At 42.1% G+C, this 15,795-nt stretch overlaps 1 protein-coding gene across 2 annotated transcripts in view; it reads right to left on the bottom strand.

Annotated features, from left to right (window-relative positions):
• Nucleotides 1-1,500: 1,500 nt before the first annotated feature.
• The window catches only part of Megf10 (multiple EGF like domains 10), a 161,901-nt gene continuing 147,606 nt past the window's right edge, over nt 1,501-15,795 (bottom strand). For both annotated transcript variants that reach the window (XM_052742216.1, XM_052742214.1), the window contains exons 19-25: nt 13,979-14,107; nt 12,176-12,412; nt 10,925-11,052; nt 9,456-9,579; nt 6,478-6,522; nt 5,516-5,722; nt 1,501-4,283 (exon numbers count right to left, since the gene is read on the bottom strand). In XM_052742216.1, coding sequence (XP_052598176.1) covers nt 4,051-4,283; nt 5,516-5,722; nt 6,478-6,522; nt 9,456-9,579; nt 10,925-11,052; nt 12,176-12,412; nt 13,979-14,107 — 1,103 coding nt within the window. In that variant the 3' untranslated portion in view covers nt 1,501-4,050. The remainder of the gene's footprint in view (nt 4,284-5,515; nt 5,723-6,477; nt 6,523-9,455; nt 9,580-10,924; nt 11,053-12,175; nt 12,413-13,978; nt 14,108-15,795) is intronic.

Below are 15,795 nucleotides of genomic sequence, written 5' to 3'. Positions count from 1 at the left end.
ATGCCTCTAATCTCAGCCCTCAGGAGATAGAGGCAGAAATGTCCAAAGTTCAGATCATCCTCAGCCACCCTGGCATACATAAAATACAGTCTTGGAAACAAACAAACATAACCATCTAAAGCAGCAGTTCTCAATCCCTTTAGCAACCCTCTATCTCCAAAGATTATTCATATTACAATTCATAACAGTAGCAAAATTACAGTTTTGAAGTATCAATGAAAATAATTTCATGGTTTGGGAGTCATCACCACACGAGGAACTATGTTAAAGGGTCGCAGCACTAGAAAGGTTGAGAACTGCTGTTCTAAAGGAAAAGCATACACATTAGCAATTAAATATAAGTGCTACTGCTTCTTAACGTATAGCTAAAGTACTACGGAGCCATGCATGACAAAATGTTAATTTTCTAGTAGTATCATGCATCTTTCTCTCATTGGTCAACAGAGTCACATAAAGAAATAAATACTGCTTTAGAGCTTTTTTTTTTAATCAGAAAGTTTATTGCATTCATTTACAAACCTACTTGGCGGTATAAATGACAATGTAACTAATGCTGAGAAGGGTTTGTCATCTTTGGAAAAGAGAGATAGTTTAACACTCAAAACATTAATTTTGTTTGCTATTACCAAGTAAACCATACTGAAGTCTGAATTTTTTCCTTTTAAAATATATATAGATATATTGCAATTTGGTCATATCAACACAAAGCTGAGACAAAATAATGAACAGGACTCTATGGGGCAGCTTGCTGTGTATCATCCCATGTTTCATAAACAACCACCCTACACCAAGCCTCTGGACATGTCCATGGCATTAAGACTTTAAAATCAAAATAGCCCTTAAATGGTTCATTGGAATAATAAGGACATGTCACCCAGAGATGAAAAATTCATTATTTTAAAACCATAACCCCTAAATTACTTTTTATGATTTTTGTCTTACTTGAACTGTAGGCTTCTAATATCAATGTGAATTATCAATGGTATATGATGCTTTTGTTTGACCTCAACTTATATTAGGTTGAAAAGTTCCCTAAGACTGACCACTGTTATGCCCCACTGAGGTCCAAATGACTGTATTTCCATAAAGTAGTCTACATTTCTTACAGTCAGCAGTCATTATCCTAATAGATTTGGCTGTGACACTCTATGCTGCTCGGTTAAAAAATTCTAAGGTCAATTTTTCTGTACTTGGTCAATACCAACAAAAACATTGCTAAACCCATTGAATTCTGTCTGCTACTAGTACTCTATGAGGAGGGGCTGGTGTCTAACATTGAATAATTATGAAAATTTCCTTATCATACAATTAACCACAGGTATCAATAGTCTCCTAATGAAAGCAAGTATATGTGTTATCATTTGGGCAAGTTCGGATATAATGCTGCACAAATATAGTAAATGATAACAATTTTAAAATATCTATTCTAGGGAAAGAGTAGCAGCTGGGATCACATTCTCATATGGATGTCTCTCGCAAGGCATCACCGAACTCATTCAGTGCTCTTTTTTTTTTTTTTTTCCTGTCACAGGATACTGGAGAGAAATGACAGCAAAATATCTAGACAACTCTGCTTTCTCTCCAAAGACAACATGGGATTTTATAGGCTGAATTGTGACGTGGTCTGACTTTGGAAAAGTCTCAGGTAAACTGCTAGGTAAGCTCTGCCTCGGACACTGGTTCAGGACTGTTTGAACACAGCAGCTTGTGTTCAAACATGGGTATTGGCAGGGCTTTCCAGGGTAGCTAACTGTATGTCATCCCCACTTCCTACGATGGCCATGGAGTCTTCATCTGCTCTGCAGGTTTTCCATGGAAGTCCCTCTCACTTTTGCACACAAAGCTTTCTTTCTTTTTTTTTCCAAATGGTAGAGTGAGAAAAGACAGCTTTTTTTTTTTTTTTAAACCTAGCTCCAGAGAGTAACAGGAGACCTCAAACTTAACCATCATGCTCAAAAGAGATAATATTTAAGGAGAAAAAGGGCGAGTGCTCAATGTTTTGTTTTGTGTTTTTTAACCAGGAAGCTCCTGTGGCTGCTAACCCATGTGTCTGTCTGACGTTTGTTCCCGAGGGATCAGCCAGTGCTTAACCACTGGGAAAAAAATCAATTGTTTCTAAATATGGTCCAGATAATGAAAGAGCAATTGTCCTAAGTGAGCTTACAGAATTAGCCACCTGACCAAATTAACCCATCATGGCAGGCACAGGTGTAAAATGCAAAATGACTAGATATTCCACCTCAAAGGCTGACTAGGACAACACTTTCTGGCTACGACTAGTAGATGGGTGTGTAGCAGACAATTATAAATGGACTGCAACAGAATATCATGCATGGTTTCAAATCTTTAAAACATCAACGACTGCTGCATTCTGTTATGATGCTGCATTCCCTCACAGCCTTTCCACTCCTCTGCATGCTCATGTTTAGCGATGCTTTCTTGTGTCACTTTGGCATTCTCATGGGATAAAAGCCTTGGGAAAAGATGTATCTGCAATAGTGTACACTGGCCAATTCTCTGTTCTAGTTTCCTGGGAACACTCCATATTTAAACCCAATGCAGGATGATTATTAGTAATGCCCTCATTTCCTGTTAGAAGTATCCCAGTTTAGATGCTCAGTTATGGATAACCATGATGGTAGTCTTCAGTAAAATTGCCTGTAGTATCCACTGCTCCTCCTTCCTGAGTTTAATCAAGACTCAGGGAACTAACACCAGAAAAAAAGAGCTCCATTGTGGACTCTAGAAATTTCCATTTCAGTGGTCAGCTACACATCTATGGCTGCTAAACTATTTTAGTAATGACCAATTTAATAGGTTCAAATTGTGTATTTTCATTTCCTCCCTCCAAAAAAAAGGCATTTTTATCAAGCAACTGATGAATGGTAATGATGTAGCAAACAATGGCCATATCATATTCTTGCATTAACAATCCAAACACTACAAAACATAGAATAAACGACTTAATGAAAACACAAACTGAAGAGGAATGGGTGCATGACACATTAGCAATGCAAAAGGCCAGCTTAAGCATAGTTTCTCTAAATCAACAATTAATAAGGAAAGTGCCCTTTTCCCAAATACACACAAAAATATCTCTGTCACTTCTAGGAGAAAAATTAAGGTAAACTCATTCCTCTAAGTCTATATTACAGCATGTACTACTAAAGGTTTACCATACCCAAGAATCTTACCCTTAAATGTACACCCTTTGCACTCATCACACATTCACTCAATCAAAAATAAAACGATTGCGTCTTTGTATTTATGAATAACTGAGAAGTTATGAATCTGAAGGGTAAATAGGCGTGATGGAATCAGGGATTAGAATGATGCTGTGAATCTAACATGGGCCATAGGTCAAACAGAAATACCACATGTATGTATTGATTTCTGCAATACTTATACTATATCTAAAATAATTTTAATTGTACATTTCTCATTCTATAAACAAAAATTTTGTATTTAGATTTGCCCCCATTGCTAGCGTTTATTCGAAGTTGATGCAATCCTACTACCCGACAGGCTGCTTCCTCCAATGTTCATACAATCCCTACAATCCCGAATCCAAATGGAAAAAAAATTATGCAAGAAGGACTCAGGACTATATTCCTTGTCTTCTACATGCTTAGTAATTCCCATCTTCATTAAGTAAATGTGTGGTAACCTGAACAATCCTAGGGGTGTCTCTGTGATGCTAAGGACAACAAATAGATTTTAATTTCCCAGGGGATAATTACAGCGTCCCCTCAAGTCTGTGTCTCTGAAAGGTTCTGCCAAGCTCACCCCATCAGCCAACGTCTTAGAGCAAGTCACTGGTACTGCCGTTTCTAACCTAACAGCAATGAGAAATCGTGAAGCTCTCTCCTTCCACACCACCTGTTTACAACACACCGAGATGGGTGTCAGCCCCAGCTGGGAGCTTTCTGGTACGTGTCCAACAGCTGCTTATTGGATTGGTTCTCTTCATCTGCAGCGTCAGCTGGAAGATGGAGACCCGGACAGCGGGCATGGAAAGAGTTCCATTGCTCACCCAGTAGTTCTTTGACGTCATTCGCTGCTGGTGCTGCTGCTGGTGCTGGTGCTGGTGCTGGTGCTGGTACTGCTGCTGCTGCTGTTGCTGCCGCCACCGCCATCCTCTCCCTTAGGGGAAGATGAACTGTCCCTCACTGGCAGCAGGTCATAATGGCAAGGGATGTGACTGTTCTTTGGAAGGTCATATGGATCTTGGGTGAGATGACCATTATTGCTGAATACTCCTTGGACAACACTCACTGTAGGTTCTGTAATAACCAGCAACAACAGCAAAAAATTATCAGCAAGAGAAAATTTTTAAAGGATGATGTTATTTCTTTCAAATATAAAACACAAAGGAAGTACTATATAAAAATCTAGGGAAACAGTTTGAAAAAAAAACCAATATCTTTCATAATCTTACCGGGAAGAGAACTCTATAGTTTTTCAACCAACTGGCACCCAGAAATAGTGTTCAGAGAAAAGGGTGAAGAAGTCAAGAAGATGTGCAGAAACCATGAATATGAATCACTGTCTCAAAACACCTTGAGAATAACCTAGTCCAAGACCCTGACTCTACAGGTGAAAGTGTTCTTAGAGGTTACCTCAATTTATGGAAATACTCAACATGTTTACAGCCTTAAACACTGAGCAGAGTTCTCATCTTAGTGTGGTGCCCTCAAAGAACACTTGGGGGATGCTATCACCGACTATAAATAAAGAAATAAGTTCACTATGGTTTCTCCATTAAGAAGACATTTTTATACAATAAATATAGACAGAGAGACTAAAAGATATAGTCCTACTATCTAGTCAACATTGGCTGCAGTGTGTTCTGCCTTTTCCCAAATGGCATTCACAGAAGGCACTCAAAATAAGTGTCATTTTATATTTAATTACTGCAAATTCATATCAGATTCATATGAGAATACATCTGACATATTAAATAAGTTTAAAATAAAAATGGTCCAATTCTGCCAAAAGTATTAAGTGAATGTCACGGATACCGCCAGGAAATGGAGCCACCTGTTTGGTCCACTTGGGTCATCTGTTTTGACGTACCTGCTGTATTAACTAATATGATACATATGCTCCTCCACATGTGTGCTGAAATATTTATTATGGTTATAAAACAAAAGATGATGGTCGTGTGGGAGATGAGGGCAATTATTTTTAATTTGCTAAATGTTGTTTTCCTGACAAATTCATTTAACATCAATTAATACGATCTCTGTAAAACACAACCACAGGCCGGGCGGTGGTGGCGCACGCCTTTAATCCCAGCACTCGGGAGGCAGAGCCAGGCGGATCTCTGTGAGTTCGAGGCCAGCCTGGGCTACCAAGTGAGTCCCAGGAAAGGCGCAAAGCTACACAGAGAAACCCTGTCTCGAAAAACCAAAAAAAAAAAAAAAAAAACACAACCACATACAGAATAGGGGCCTACTTAGAATTGTTTCAAATGGTCTTGTGCTAAGGTTCTTTATGTGGATAGAGAACTCACCAACTTCATAGACATTCCTGTTGGCTGACGTTGAGTTATTGATCTCTGCGTAGGGGGAGTCTCTCCGTACTGGTGACTTCATCTCCACATAGCCACACTCAGAGCTTTTAGGCAAGAGTGCAGGTGGGTCTTTAATCGTGGCATATGGGTTTTCAGAGCTGCTTAGGGAACAGTTACTGGAGTTATAGTCAGAGTTCTTTCCTAGATCTGACAAGAGAGACGAAAGGAAAGGAATAAGTGCAGTTCATGGGCAACATCATTTCTTGGTGATAATTTCCTTGGGCAGATTAGTTATTTTTCTTTATGGGTAGGTTTCTCTAACAGTATGTGCTGAAAACAATGTGCACTCTCTACTCATTTTGAAGACAATTTGCTATGAAATTGCCCATCTGTAAAGTAATTTTAGCTCCCCTCTAAAGGGATAACCAAGAAAAATGCCAAGGGTCTGATTTCATTTCGATGATCACATTCAAATACAATTAATTCTGTTCTGATACTATGAGAACATTTACTAATTAAAGCCTTTAAATCAATAAACCAGGAGCTGATGGCCCCAGAAACACAGGATATTTCTAATATCGTAGAAAGAGGGGCATTTGTACCATGGAAACTCCTCAGTACTGGATAGCTTATTGCTCAAAGTCATTGTGAAGGGCCGGTGTTAATCATCAAATGACCACACTGATCCCTTCTTATTTCCAGCTATTTCCCAGGCCACATTTCTCTTTCCCCAGACATTGTTTCATTTCAAGAAAATGGGAGTATCCCCTCAGAAAACTGGAACATTTGCCCCCCAAAACAGATGTGCCTATAGTCATTCTCTCCATGCCCATCAAACATGTTGGCGTCTTAGTACAGTGACTTGTCACATGGAAAATTCTAGGTCATCTTGGCGATTCCATGTTTGCTTGTTTTAAAAATTACTCCAGTCTCTGAGATACTTCTTCAGACTTACACCGTACCTTTTAAGGACTTTCCCATGTAACTTCTGTCAAGTCCGAATGCACCTGTAATGAGGAAGGGAGAACCAGCCCATGAGGACTGAAAGTAAAAGGAAACATGCCCCACATCTCAAATCAAAGCAGATGATTGCTCCAAAGTGAGCCACCACAGCTCTGCTCAATAATCTTTATACCACATCAGTCATGGCCAGGGTTGGACCCAAGTGGGCAGTACGTATGGACACACTCACCTCATCATCCACCTGCTTGTTTGCAGGGCTTTGGAAAAGGCTGAGGAACTTATGTAGGAACAAAGGGACAAGCAGAGAGGAACCGGCAAACCTGAATCAAGCTAAATAACAGGAAGGATGTACCCAAGGCTAGACCTTTCACACTCTAACAGCTCCTTCAAGGGTCTGATGGTTTTCACACCGTTTTCTCAGCAACTAGTGTTCAGTTATAGCATCATCTCCATTATAAGTATGTTGACTTAACACTTTATCAATGTTGGATCTTGACAATTTTTTTATTAACTTTTATTTGAAATTGTTGACTTTTCCAGGTTTTTTTTGGGGGGGGGCATTTATCTACCTAGACAAAACAAGTAGTTGTCTTGTTCTCAAATATCTGGACATCATGGAGATGGGGGTTGGTTTGGAATAAATAGCCCTGCTCACCCTGGGAAAAATGAAATCTGTTGGCAGTGAGAACATGTAAACACTGAAACCAATGAATTTAGTTTCATTCCCCTTCGACAGAGCATCGGACTGGAATCACCAATCCATGGCATTCGCATTCCCGAGGAGACAGGAAGGCCCCTCTAGTCCCTTTTATGTGATGTAAATGCTACATTACACATTTAGTGCTGAACAGGAAACAAGGCTGGCACTGGAGCCATCAGGGGAAGAGGAATGCAGCACGCAGGAGCCAAAGCACGTAGCTCCATCACTCCCTCGGTGCACAACTTTAGGACTTAGAGCTAAGTGTCAGTTTTCTCTTCTCCAAAACCTGCACTCTAGCCTTACACAGCTATTCTCACCATTAAGTGAAATAGAAGACACACGCACGCATGCACACACGCGCGCCTTGTAGACTTTGAAGCACCATATAAAGGAATGAAGTTTCAATTACTGTAACACTTAAGTTATCATCACAACATCAGCATCAGTCCTGCTGTAAGCATTGCAGGACTCTTTTATTTTTAGTCTCTCAAAGAGATGTTAAGAACTTAGTTAAAAGCAGAGAATGGTGATGTGGGGAGAGGGAGAGAAAGGGGGAAGGAAGAGAGGAGAATGGAGGGCAAGCGAGGGTGGGGGAGCATCCTCCATGGCTTCTGCGTCAGGTTCCTGCCCTGACTTCTCTAACGGATTGTGTCCTGGATGTGTAAGATGAAATAAACCCTGTCCTCCTCTAAATGGCTTCTGGCTAAAGGTTTTTTATCACAGCAACAGAACGAACCCAGTACAAAGGCAGTGCATGCATGTTCATTACTGGATTGTTAATCTTCCTCAAACTAACGAGCAAACTGCACCGTGTGCTGGGTGGTGTATCCTAGAAGCTGGCACCCACAATTCCTGATCAGGAGGGTCTCAAAATTGAAACGATTTCATAGTAAGATGGTATTACTGGTCTGCCATTTTAGTTCTCTTTCAAGTGTAGAACAGCCTTTCCCTGGAGCTCTACAGTATGAGCTCCACAGTTGACTGACGGGTTGCAACGCAAACGTGATAATTTGGCTTTTTGCTCTTAAGCCAGACAGGAAATAAATCCATAAGGCCGAGCCCTGCCTTCTTAAGGCAGGGGTGGGAGGAAGGAGAATGCAGTTTTATAATATACTCTTAGTGCTATGAAATGAGATTATTATTACAAATTAGCTAAAATAATTATTTTTAAGTTTCTTAATTTTTAATTTGCAATATAGTAACTATCAAGTAGACAGAGTCTACATCAGCAGGGGGCCCTTTCAGGTATTCAATAGTATTTGAGAATATAGATCCATCCTGTTCGCAAAAGGCTTGAGGACCACTAATATCATGACTGTTTCCACACGTAAAAAGGGGGAGAGATGTTGAATGTGGTATTCAATAGTAAGAGGGAACAAAGCGGATCCTCCACCATGGCAAAAGTTGACAGGGTTCTATGGTGATATTGTGTTCCCCAAAATATTGTGCACCCTAATAAACTTATCTGGGGTCAGAGAACAGAACAGCCACTAGATATAGAGGCCAGAAAATGGTGGCATACACGCCTCTAATCCTAGCATTCCAGAGGCAGAGATCAGTCTGGATCTCTGAGTTCAAGGCCACACTGGAAACAGCCAGGCATGGTTACTCACACCTTTAATCCCAGGAAGTGATGGCAGAAAGCAGAATGGTATTTAAGGCATGAGGATGAGGAACTAGAGCCTGGTTAAGCTTTTAGGCTTTTGAGCAACAGTTCAGCTGAGATTCATTCTGGATGAGGACTCAGAGGCTTCCAGTCTGAGGAAACAGGATCAGCTGAGGAACTGGCAAGGTGAGGTGGCTGTGGCTTGTTCTGCTTCTCTGATCTTCCAGCATTTACCCCAATACCCAGCTTCAAGTTTATTTTTATTAATAAGACCTGTTAAGATTTGTGCTACAGGGTTCAAAGGCCAGTTCTAACAGATTTTAAAAACATGTTACTGGGCCATACAGAACTCCTCCAGTTTTTTATGGCTCATTCGTTTAACTGTCACATGGAGCTGAGGACTACCTATCAAAGTTCTCGTGAGAACTGAGTTAATGTGGATGAAGCTACTAGCAGGCAGAGATGCTTGTCTGTTGATTCTGGAGCCAGATAATAACTCAATCAGTGTTCATTGAACAAATAAGACATTAAGGCTAATAGTAAGCCCTGTAGAGGTGTTAGACATAATTCCGTTATTTGGATTGGGTGTGTGTTTCTGGTGGATGGTTACACGCTCGAAGCAGAATGAGTGCTTAGATTATCAAGAATGTGCATGCACTTGTGGGCCTCACCAAGCTCATTGAGGTAGCCACCTTGCTTCCAGTCGGCTGGTAGAGTCCCAGTGCAGTCCACCAAAGCACCTCTCTTCCCCGGATTCACATTTTTAAGATTCACAAAGAGCTGATTGTTTTTCGACTATGAAAAAAAAAACAAGATTTAAGAGGAGACCACGCTGGGAGAAAGCAATTTTGGGGTTGATCGCAAGACGTCCCCTTGAGGGGAGGTGAAAAAGAGGTGAGGTGATCCATTCCTGGCATGCTGAGTGCACATCCCTCAGTCCCCACTACCTGAAGGGCTTCATCTCACACTGTCACCTTTTACCAATTAGACTTCATTTGAATTATTGTGGGAGCCCACAGAGGTTTCCTAGTGAGATCTGAGCTTGCTTTACCCAGCAGGACTGTATGAGGGGATGACCACGGGTGTGATTCGCAGGTGTTTGGAAGGGTCCACACTTGGCTGTATCTAGCAAGGGGGAGGTCTTTTGCCTTGCCCCTTGGCATTGTTATAAAAAGCTCTTTTGAATAAAGTTTGTGGCCGTTGGGTTTTGATGCAGGTCCTCCCGAAGCTAACCTGTGTTTCTGTCTTTCTTCTCACCGGCTAGGCCTATCCTTCTACCTAATATTTCTTATTCCTCTCTCCTCCTCATAGGAACCCTCTTAAAAGGTGGGAGCAGGCCTCCCACAGATGGTGCCCTGAACAGAGACATAGGTTCAGGCCCCCCACAAATTATAAATGGTGAATTTTAAATTGAAGAAAAAAAATTGTGGGTCTAATTTCTATCAGTGTCTCCATGATGCCATGGGGTCCCCAGTGCCTTGGCAGTGCTGGTAGGCATAAACATGAGCGTGAGAACCTGTACGAGACGGGGTGGGATGATGACTATGGTATCTGGGCAATGTGAAGTACTATTGAACTCTCAGGTGCCACTATGAAAAACCAGCAGTGTCCATAATGACAGAGGATTAATTAACTTCAATCCCTGCCCCCTCTTTTGTTCTATTCTTCTTTCCCTAACAGAGAGCTGGACAGTAGTAAGCCAGACAATGGAGACTGGGGGCAGAGGTGGGCACAGTGGGAAGGTGAGTTTGGAACTCAGAGCATCCTGGGGAGGACACTGAAATATAAGTCGTCAGAAAAGATAAACCTGGTGATTTCCCCATAGGAATTCATGTTTTCATTAGCATCAGCACGAGACACAGTTTTAATCTCATGTAAAATTAGGAACACAGTGAGGACTGTTAACAGAGAAAACTTCATGCACACGGCAGCAGTGGAAGAGACCGGAAGCCATTCTAAGCCCCTGGTGAGTTCCCTGGAGATGCTTAGACACACTCAAAGGATAGTTTAGGAAGAATCAAGTGCACAAGATGCACGAAATAGCTAGAGCAGCCGTGGCAAGCTGCAGCCCTCATGAATGTGTGTTCCTTGTCTCTCTCCTCTCCCCACTTTCTGATTCTTGAGACATTTTTCCCCTCACCTTGGCAATGGTCATCCTGTCCCTGTTATTGACATGAGGGGATGTGGCACACTGGCTAAGTGTGTGGTAACTGGGATTGGTGAAGTAGTGGCTGTTGGCATTTCCACCATTGCTGTGAGGCAGGGTTTCTGCAAAAAGAGAGGAAGTGGTTAAACCAAGACGATAGTACAGATGTTTTCCTCTCCTACCCACCCTACTCATCAAAGCCCCGAGAAGAGCAGGCACCAGCTACTGCCTCTCTGGAAATTATGAATGCATCCACAGATGACTGCTCTTAGCTTCGGAGCCTGTAAGACAGATACAGCATCATCCGAAACTACAACAGCTACACCCATTTGCTTCTTTAAACACACGCGATTTCTTGACACAATAATTCTGCACTGAAAATATACTCTTATGTAAATTGCCTATTTTGCATATTCCCCCAGAATCACAATATTTATAAGCATACAGGCAGGGCCTTCAGTAACTGCTCAAGACTGAGTAAGAATTTTAACTTCCCCAGTTTAAGAGTTTACTCCTTTTGATGGTTGAATGGATCCAACGGAGGTTTTATAACGGACAGCCTTGGTTCTTGCTAATACCTCGGGCTTGTCTCCTTTATAACTTGGCTATCTACAGTTACTGATACGGGCAGGATGGAGGATGCCAGGGGAAGCAGTCACGCCAGAGACCTCGCTCTCTCTCTCTCTTTTTCTCCTCCCCATTCACAGAGGACAGAATTTGGGATTGGCTGTTCAGCAGATTCTATCCACAAATGAAATTGCCTAGCTATAAAGCAACCATTCATTGACCCCAATTTAAAAATCCTCACAGAAGGGCTAGAAAGGTGGCTCAGTGGTTAAGATGGCTTGCTGCTCTTCCACAGGTTCAATTCCAAGATTCCAAGCACCCATGTTGGGCAGCTCACAACCATCTGTTAACTCCAGCTCCGCTGGGGATCTGACTACTTCTTCTGGCTTCCACAGGCACCTGAACACACACACACACACACACACACACACACACACACACACACACACACACACACACAATCTTTTTCAAAAACCTCTGAAAAAAATGAAAGTGATAGTTTTACTACTGCTGAAGCGTAAACCACATCTCTAGGTACAGGTACCTCTTCCAAAGGTGTGGTCACCTCATAGAAAACTGCCAGATACAATGGACCCACAACCAAACACCAAATGCCAAAGAAGCAGGCGAAGCCTGAATTTCCAAGGAAGGGCATGCCTCCGCGCACTACAGCCCTACCTGCAATGGTATAATCTGCGTTGATGACCCTCATGGCGGGGGTGTAGGTCACCGCTGGCATGCTGGACTCCTTCCTCTTCTGCTTGTGTCTGTAGATAATGAACAGTGCCAGCAGGAAGAGCACAACGAGAACAAGGATGATGATGCCCGCAATGGCGCCGATCTGATAGGAATCAGCGGGCAGGGCAGTGCTGGTCCGGCTTAAGCTGTTCAGATTGCCCACAATGATGACACCAGCTAGGAGAAGGGGGAAACAAGCTGAGTGTGGGTGATGACGGGCCACATGAAGGTTTGGTCTCTATTTAAAATAAAACAAAACATGAACACTCCCACTGGCCTAATGCCTGGGTATTTTCATGCCACGAGACATTAACTTGGAAACAGAGAAGGGGAAAGACAGACATTCTTCCTTCTCCCTTTCTGACTCTGAGCTCCCAGGAGACAGAGTGTGAACCCTGAAATTCAGGACTGGGGTTAAGAGCTACTCGTGTATTTCAGATAAAACACAAACTGGCAATTAGGCTTGGATAATGATTTATCTAATTTTTGGTTTGTTTTATGTATTATCTAGTACTGACCTTACACAGGAATAAATCCTAAATGCCTCCTGTCTAACCCAATCTTTTCACTTATCCTGAGCATTTTTTAAGAATGATCTGCCTTCTAAACAAGCACAGCTCCAATATAAGCCCAGTCCAAGGCTCCTTGTACTGCTAGAGATACCGTCCTCTGAAAAACTATTTTGAATAGCAGAAAGATTTTTCTTGATAGTTCCTGGTAACAATACTTGGACCTTTACTCATTAAACTCAAATTTCCTGGTGGAAGTCATGCTCAGAACCATCAGAAGAACATTCTCAAAGGACCCTCTGCTCTAGACAGAACTATCCAAGTGCTTCCATGAAAAATATATTTGACAAATAATTCCAGATGATTATGATACATTCCCTAGCTAAAGCAACATAGATGTACATTTCTTTAAAAGTTAAATATAATGCTGCTGTCCAGTTCAGTCACTCTCCTCTGGAGTGTTTAACCCAGAAGAAATGAAAGCATGTGCCATGTGAAGACAGGCATTCATTATTCACAGCAGGCTTAGGAATAGCCAGACTCTGAAAACCATCCAGATGTCCACAGAGTGTGGTATATCTATTCACTGCAATACTACACAGCAGCAAAAGAAGTGATCTATTGATTTGCCTAAAAACACATTTTCAATTTCAAAATATTTATGGTAACTAGACAAAACCTGGTATAAAAAGAGTACCATGTGATTCTTTCCACGTGGAATTCTAGAAAAATGTAAATGGTGGCAGAAAGAGCAGTGCTTTCCTGCAAACTAGTGAAGAGGTGACAGAGAAGGCCACGAGAAAACAGAGTGATGGGTATTATCTTGATTGTGGTGGTTACTTCAGGGATTCCAGGGATATATACAGATTTTAGAAAACTGTAGTTAAATGTATGTGGTTTTCTATGTCAGTTATGCCTAAACAAATCTAAAAAAAAATCCCAGGAAATTCATGAATTTTAGAATAAGAAAAGCAGGCCATCAAAGCTGTGACATTCTGAGAACTAGCTGTGTGACCTTGGGGACAGTGTCTGACTTCTCCAACTTTGAGCCAGTTTCCTTATCTATTATAGACAGCCAAAGTAAGACTCCCACCCAGCAACCACATAAATAACCCCTTAGGCCATATGAGTTTTTATGAGACCACACATACAACACAAGCAAAAGCACTTAGTACCGAGTGTACACAGTGGCCACCCTCAAGGGGGCGGTCCTTGTTATTTACCAGGACTTTACCTTGATCACAGCGTGCCCCTTTCCATCCGGGGCTACAGTAACAGGTGCCAGTGATGTGGTCACAGGTGGAGTTGTTGAGACAGTCACATATCTGTCGACAGCCATAGCCATATGTTCCCGAGGGGCATTCTGGAGAGGAAATGAAACCACTCTGTTTCCCAAGTCTTGGGAGCCCATACATACCAAGGCTGTCTTCTTCGGTGTGCTCTGTGCATCAGGTGGTGGGTCCTCTCCATGGGTTCCTGCTTAGGCAGACCTGTGCCATCCGAGGTATGGGAAGCTCAATGGTGGTCCTCGAGCCATGGTGGGGTTCACAGTCCTGCTGCCCAGGACTGAGCCCGTGAACACTATGGCTCAACTCCTAACACATTTGCCTGCTGGATGCCCACTGCTCTGCTGCATGGGTAGAGGGTCTGTGGGACCCTCATGGAACCCATGAAAACATGAAAAGAAAACTGATGTGACTTGTACAGTCAGATCTGTGGGTCAGAAGGAACTTGACTGAAAAGTGCAAACTAGAGATAATCCCTTGAGAACTAGAGATAATCCCTTGAGAACTAGAGATAATCTCTTGAGAATACACATATTTTATATAGGCTCTGGAGTTCCCTCTTGAAGACACGTTCTTACTTGGATTAGCTTGAATTGGGAGCAGATTGAGTTATATTCTAGGTAAGCATTTCACTTGACATAGAATGACCCAGTATAGTCTCAGAGTCTAACACAGTACGATTCTTACGATATATTATAATTTAAAAAGAACAGTGTAGGGGGATGGGATTTCACTCTGAAAATCTTCAACACAGATGTTGTTTGCAAAGTGAACAGCAGGGGGCGATGTGCTATCGCTATCAGGTCTGGCCACCAGGATTCCTGTTTTTAAGGAGCATTGGGAGCGAGCTTAAAAAACACAGACACTTTCATCACTTTAATTCCATGTTCAGAGAAATTATGGAAGCACTGAAGAGGTTTTTCTTAATAAGACCTGAGCTGGTTGCCTGGCATTTGCATGCAAATCTGTTTAGAGCCTGTGCTGATTTCTAGGTCTAGGTTTAGCAGGCATTTATACACATAGAGATTGCTACACATGCAACTCTCTGTGACTCTGCATTGTATCTGTTTTATGATCACCTGGAACAGTGATGCAAAGCTAACATTGTGCTGTCTTTGTCTTGAACGGGCTCTAGGTGGCTCTTGCTGTATTTGCAGGAGGAAGGTTCCACATAGACATGTTATGCATTAGCACTTAAGGCTGAGACCTCTAAGCTGCCCCGGGGCTATAAAGTTGGAATGGAGAGGAGGAATGTCAATTCCACCCACCCACCTGTCCAGGTCATACCATTTCTAGACCGAATCACCTTTGGAGCCACCTTCCCAAGAATACATGCATTCGTTAGTGGCGATCTCTCATTTTGCCCTGCCTCAGGGCTTTTAGCACGAAAGATTATGCCTCACACAGCTTTGGCCTTTATTGTATTCAGTACTGTACAAAAGTCACAGAGGAAATGAAAGGTATGCTCATCTTACATACTCCATTTAAGGCTAACGTTCTTGAAACTTTGTGAGCAGAGGCATCGTTCGTGGGGGGTGGAAATTAAAACAACAAAGATGGATAATTCCTTCAGTCTATTCTCCCTGAGTGGGACTAAAATAAAAAATGTAAAGGCAGCAGTGTGTTGTCTTGAAGATTAAGATTCAGATGACAATTTGTTAGTGGAAAGAGTAAAAATCGTCGTCAAAGGGTGGCAACGTTTGCCTGGACTCATTCCCACACTAGTTCCTGGAGCTGGCTCCAGGCCCCAGCACTTCTCCTAACC

This window comes from Peromyscus californicus, unplaced genomic scaffold, assembly GCF_007827085.1.
Source record: "Peromyscus californicus insignis strain IS unplaced genomic scaffold, ASM782708v3 Scaffold_17__1_contigs__length_78620276, whole genome shotgun sequence".
NCBI lineage: Eukaryota > Metazoa > Chordata > Mammalia > Rodentia > Cricetidae > Peromyscus > Peromyscus californicus.
Note: the sequence above shows the minus strand (reverse complement) of the source record. Positions and strands in the feature narration are given on the sequence as shown.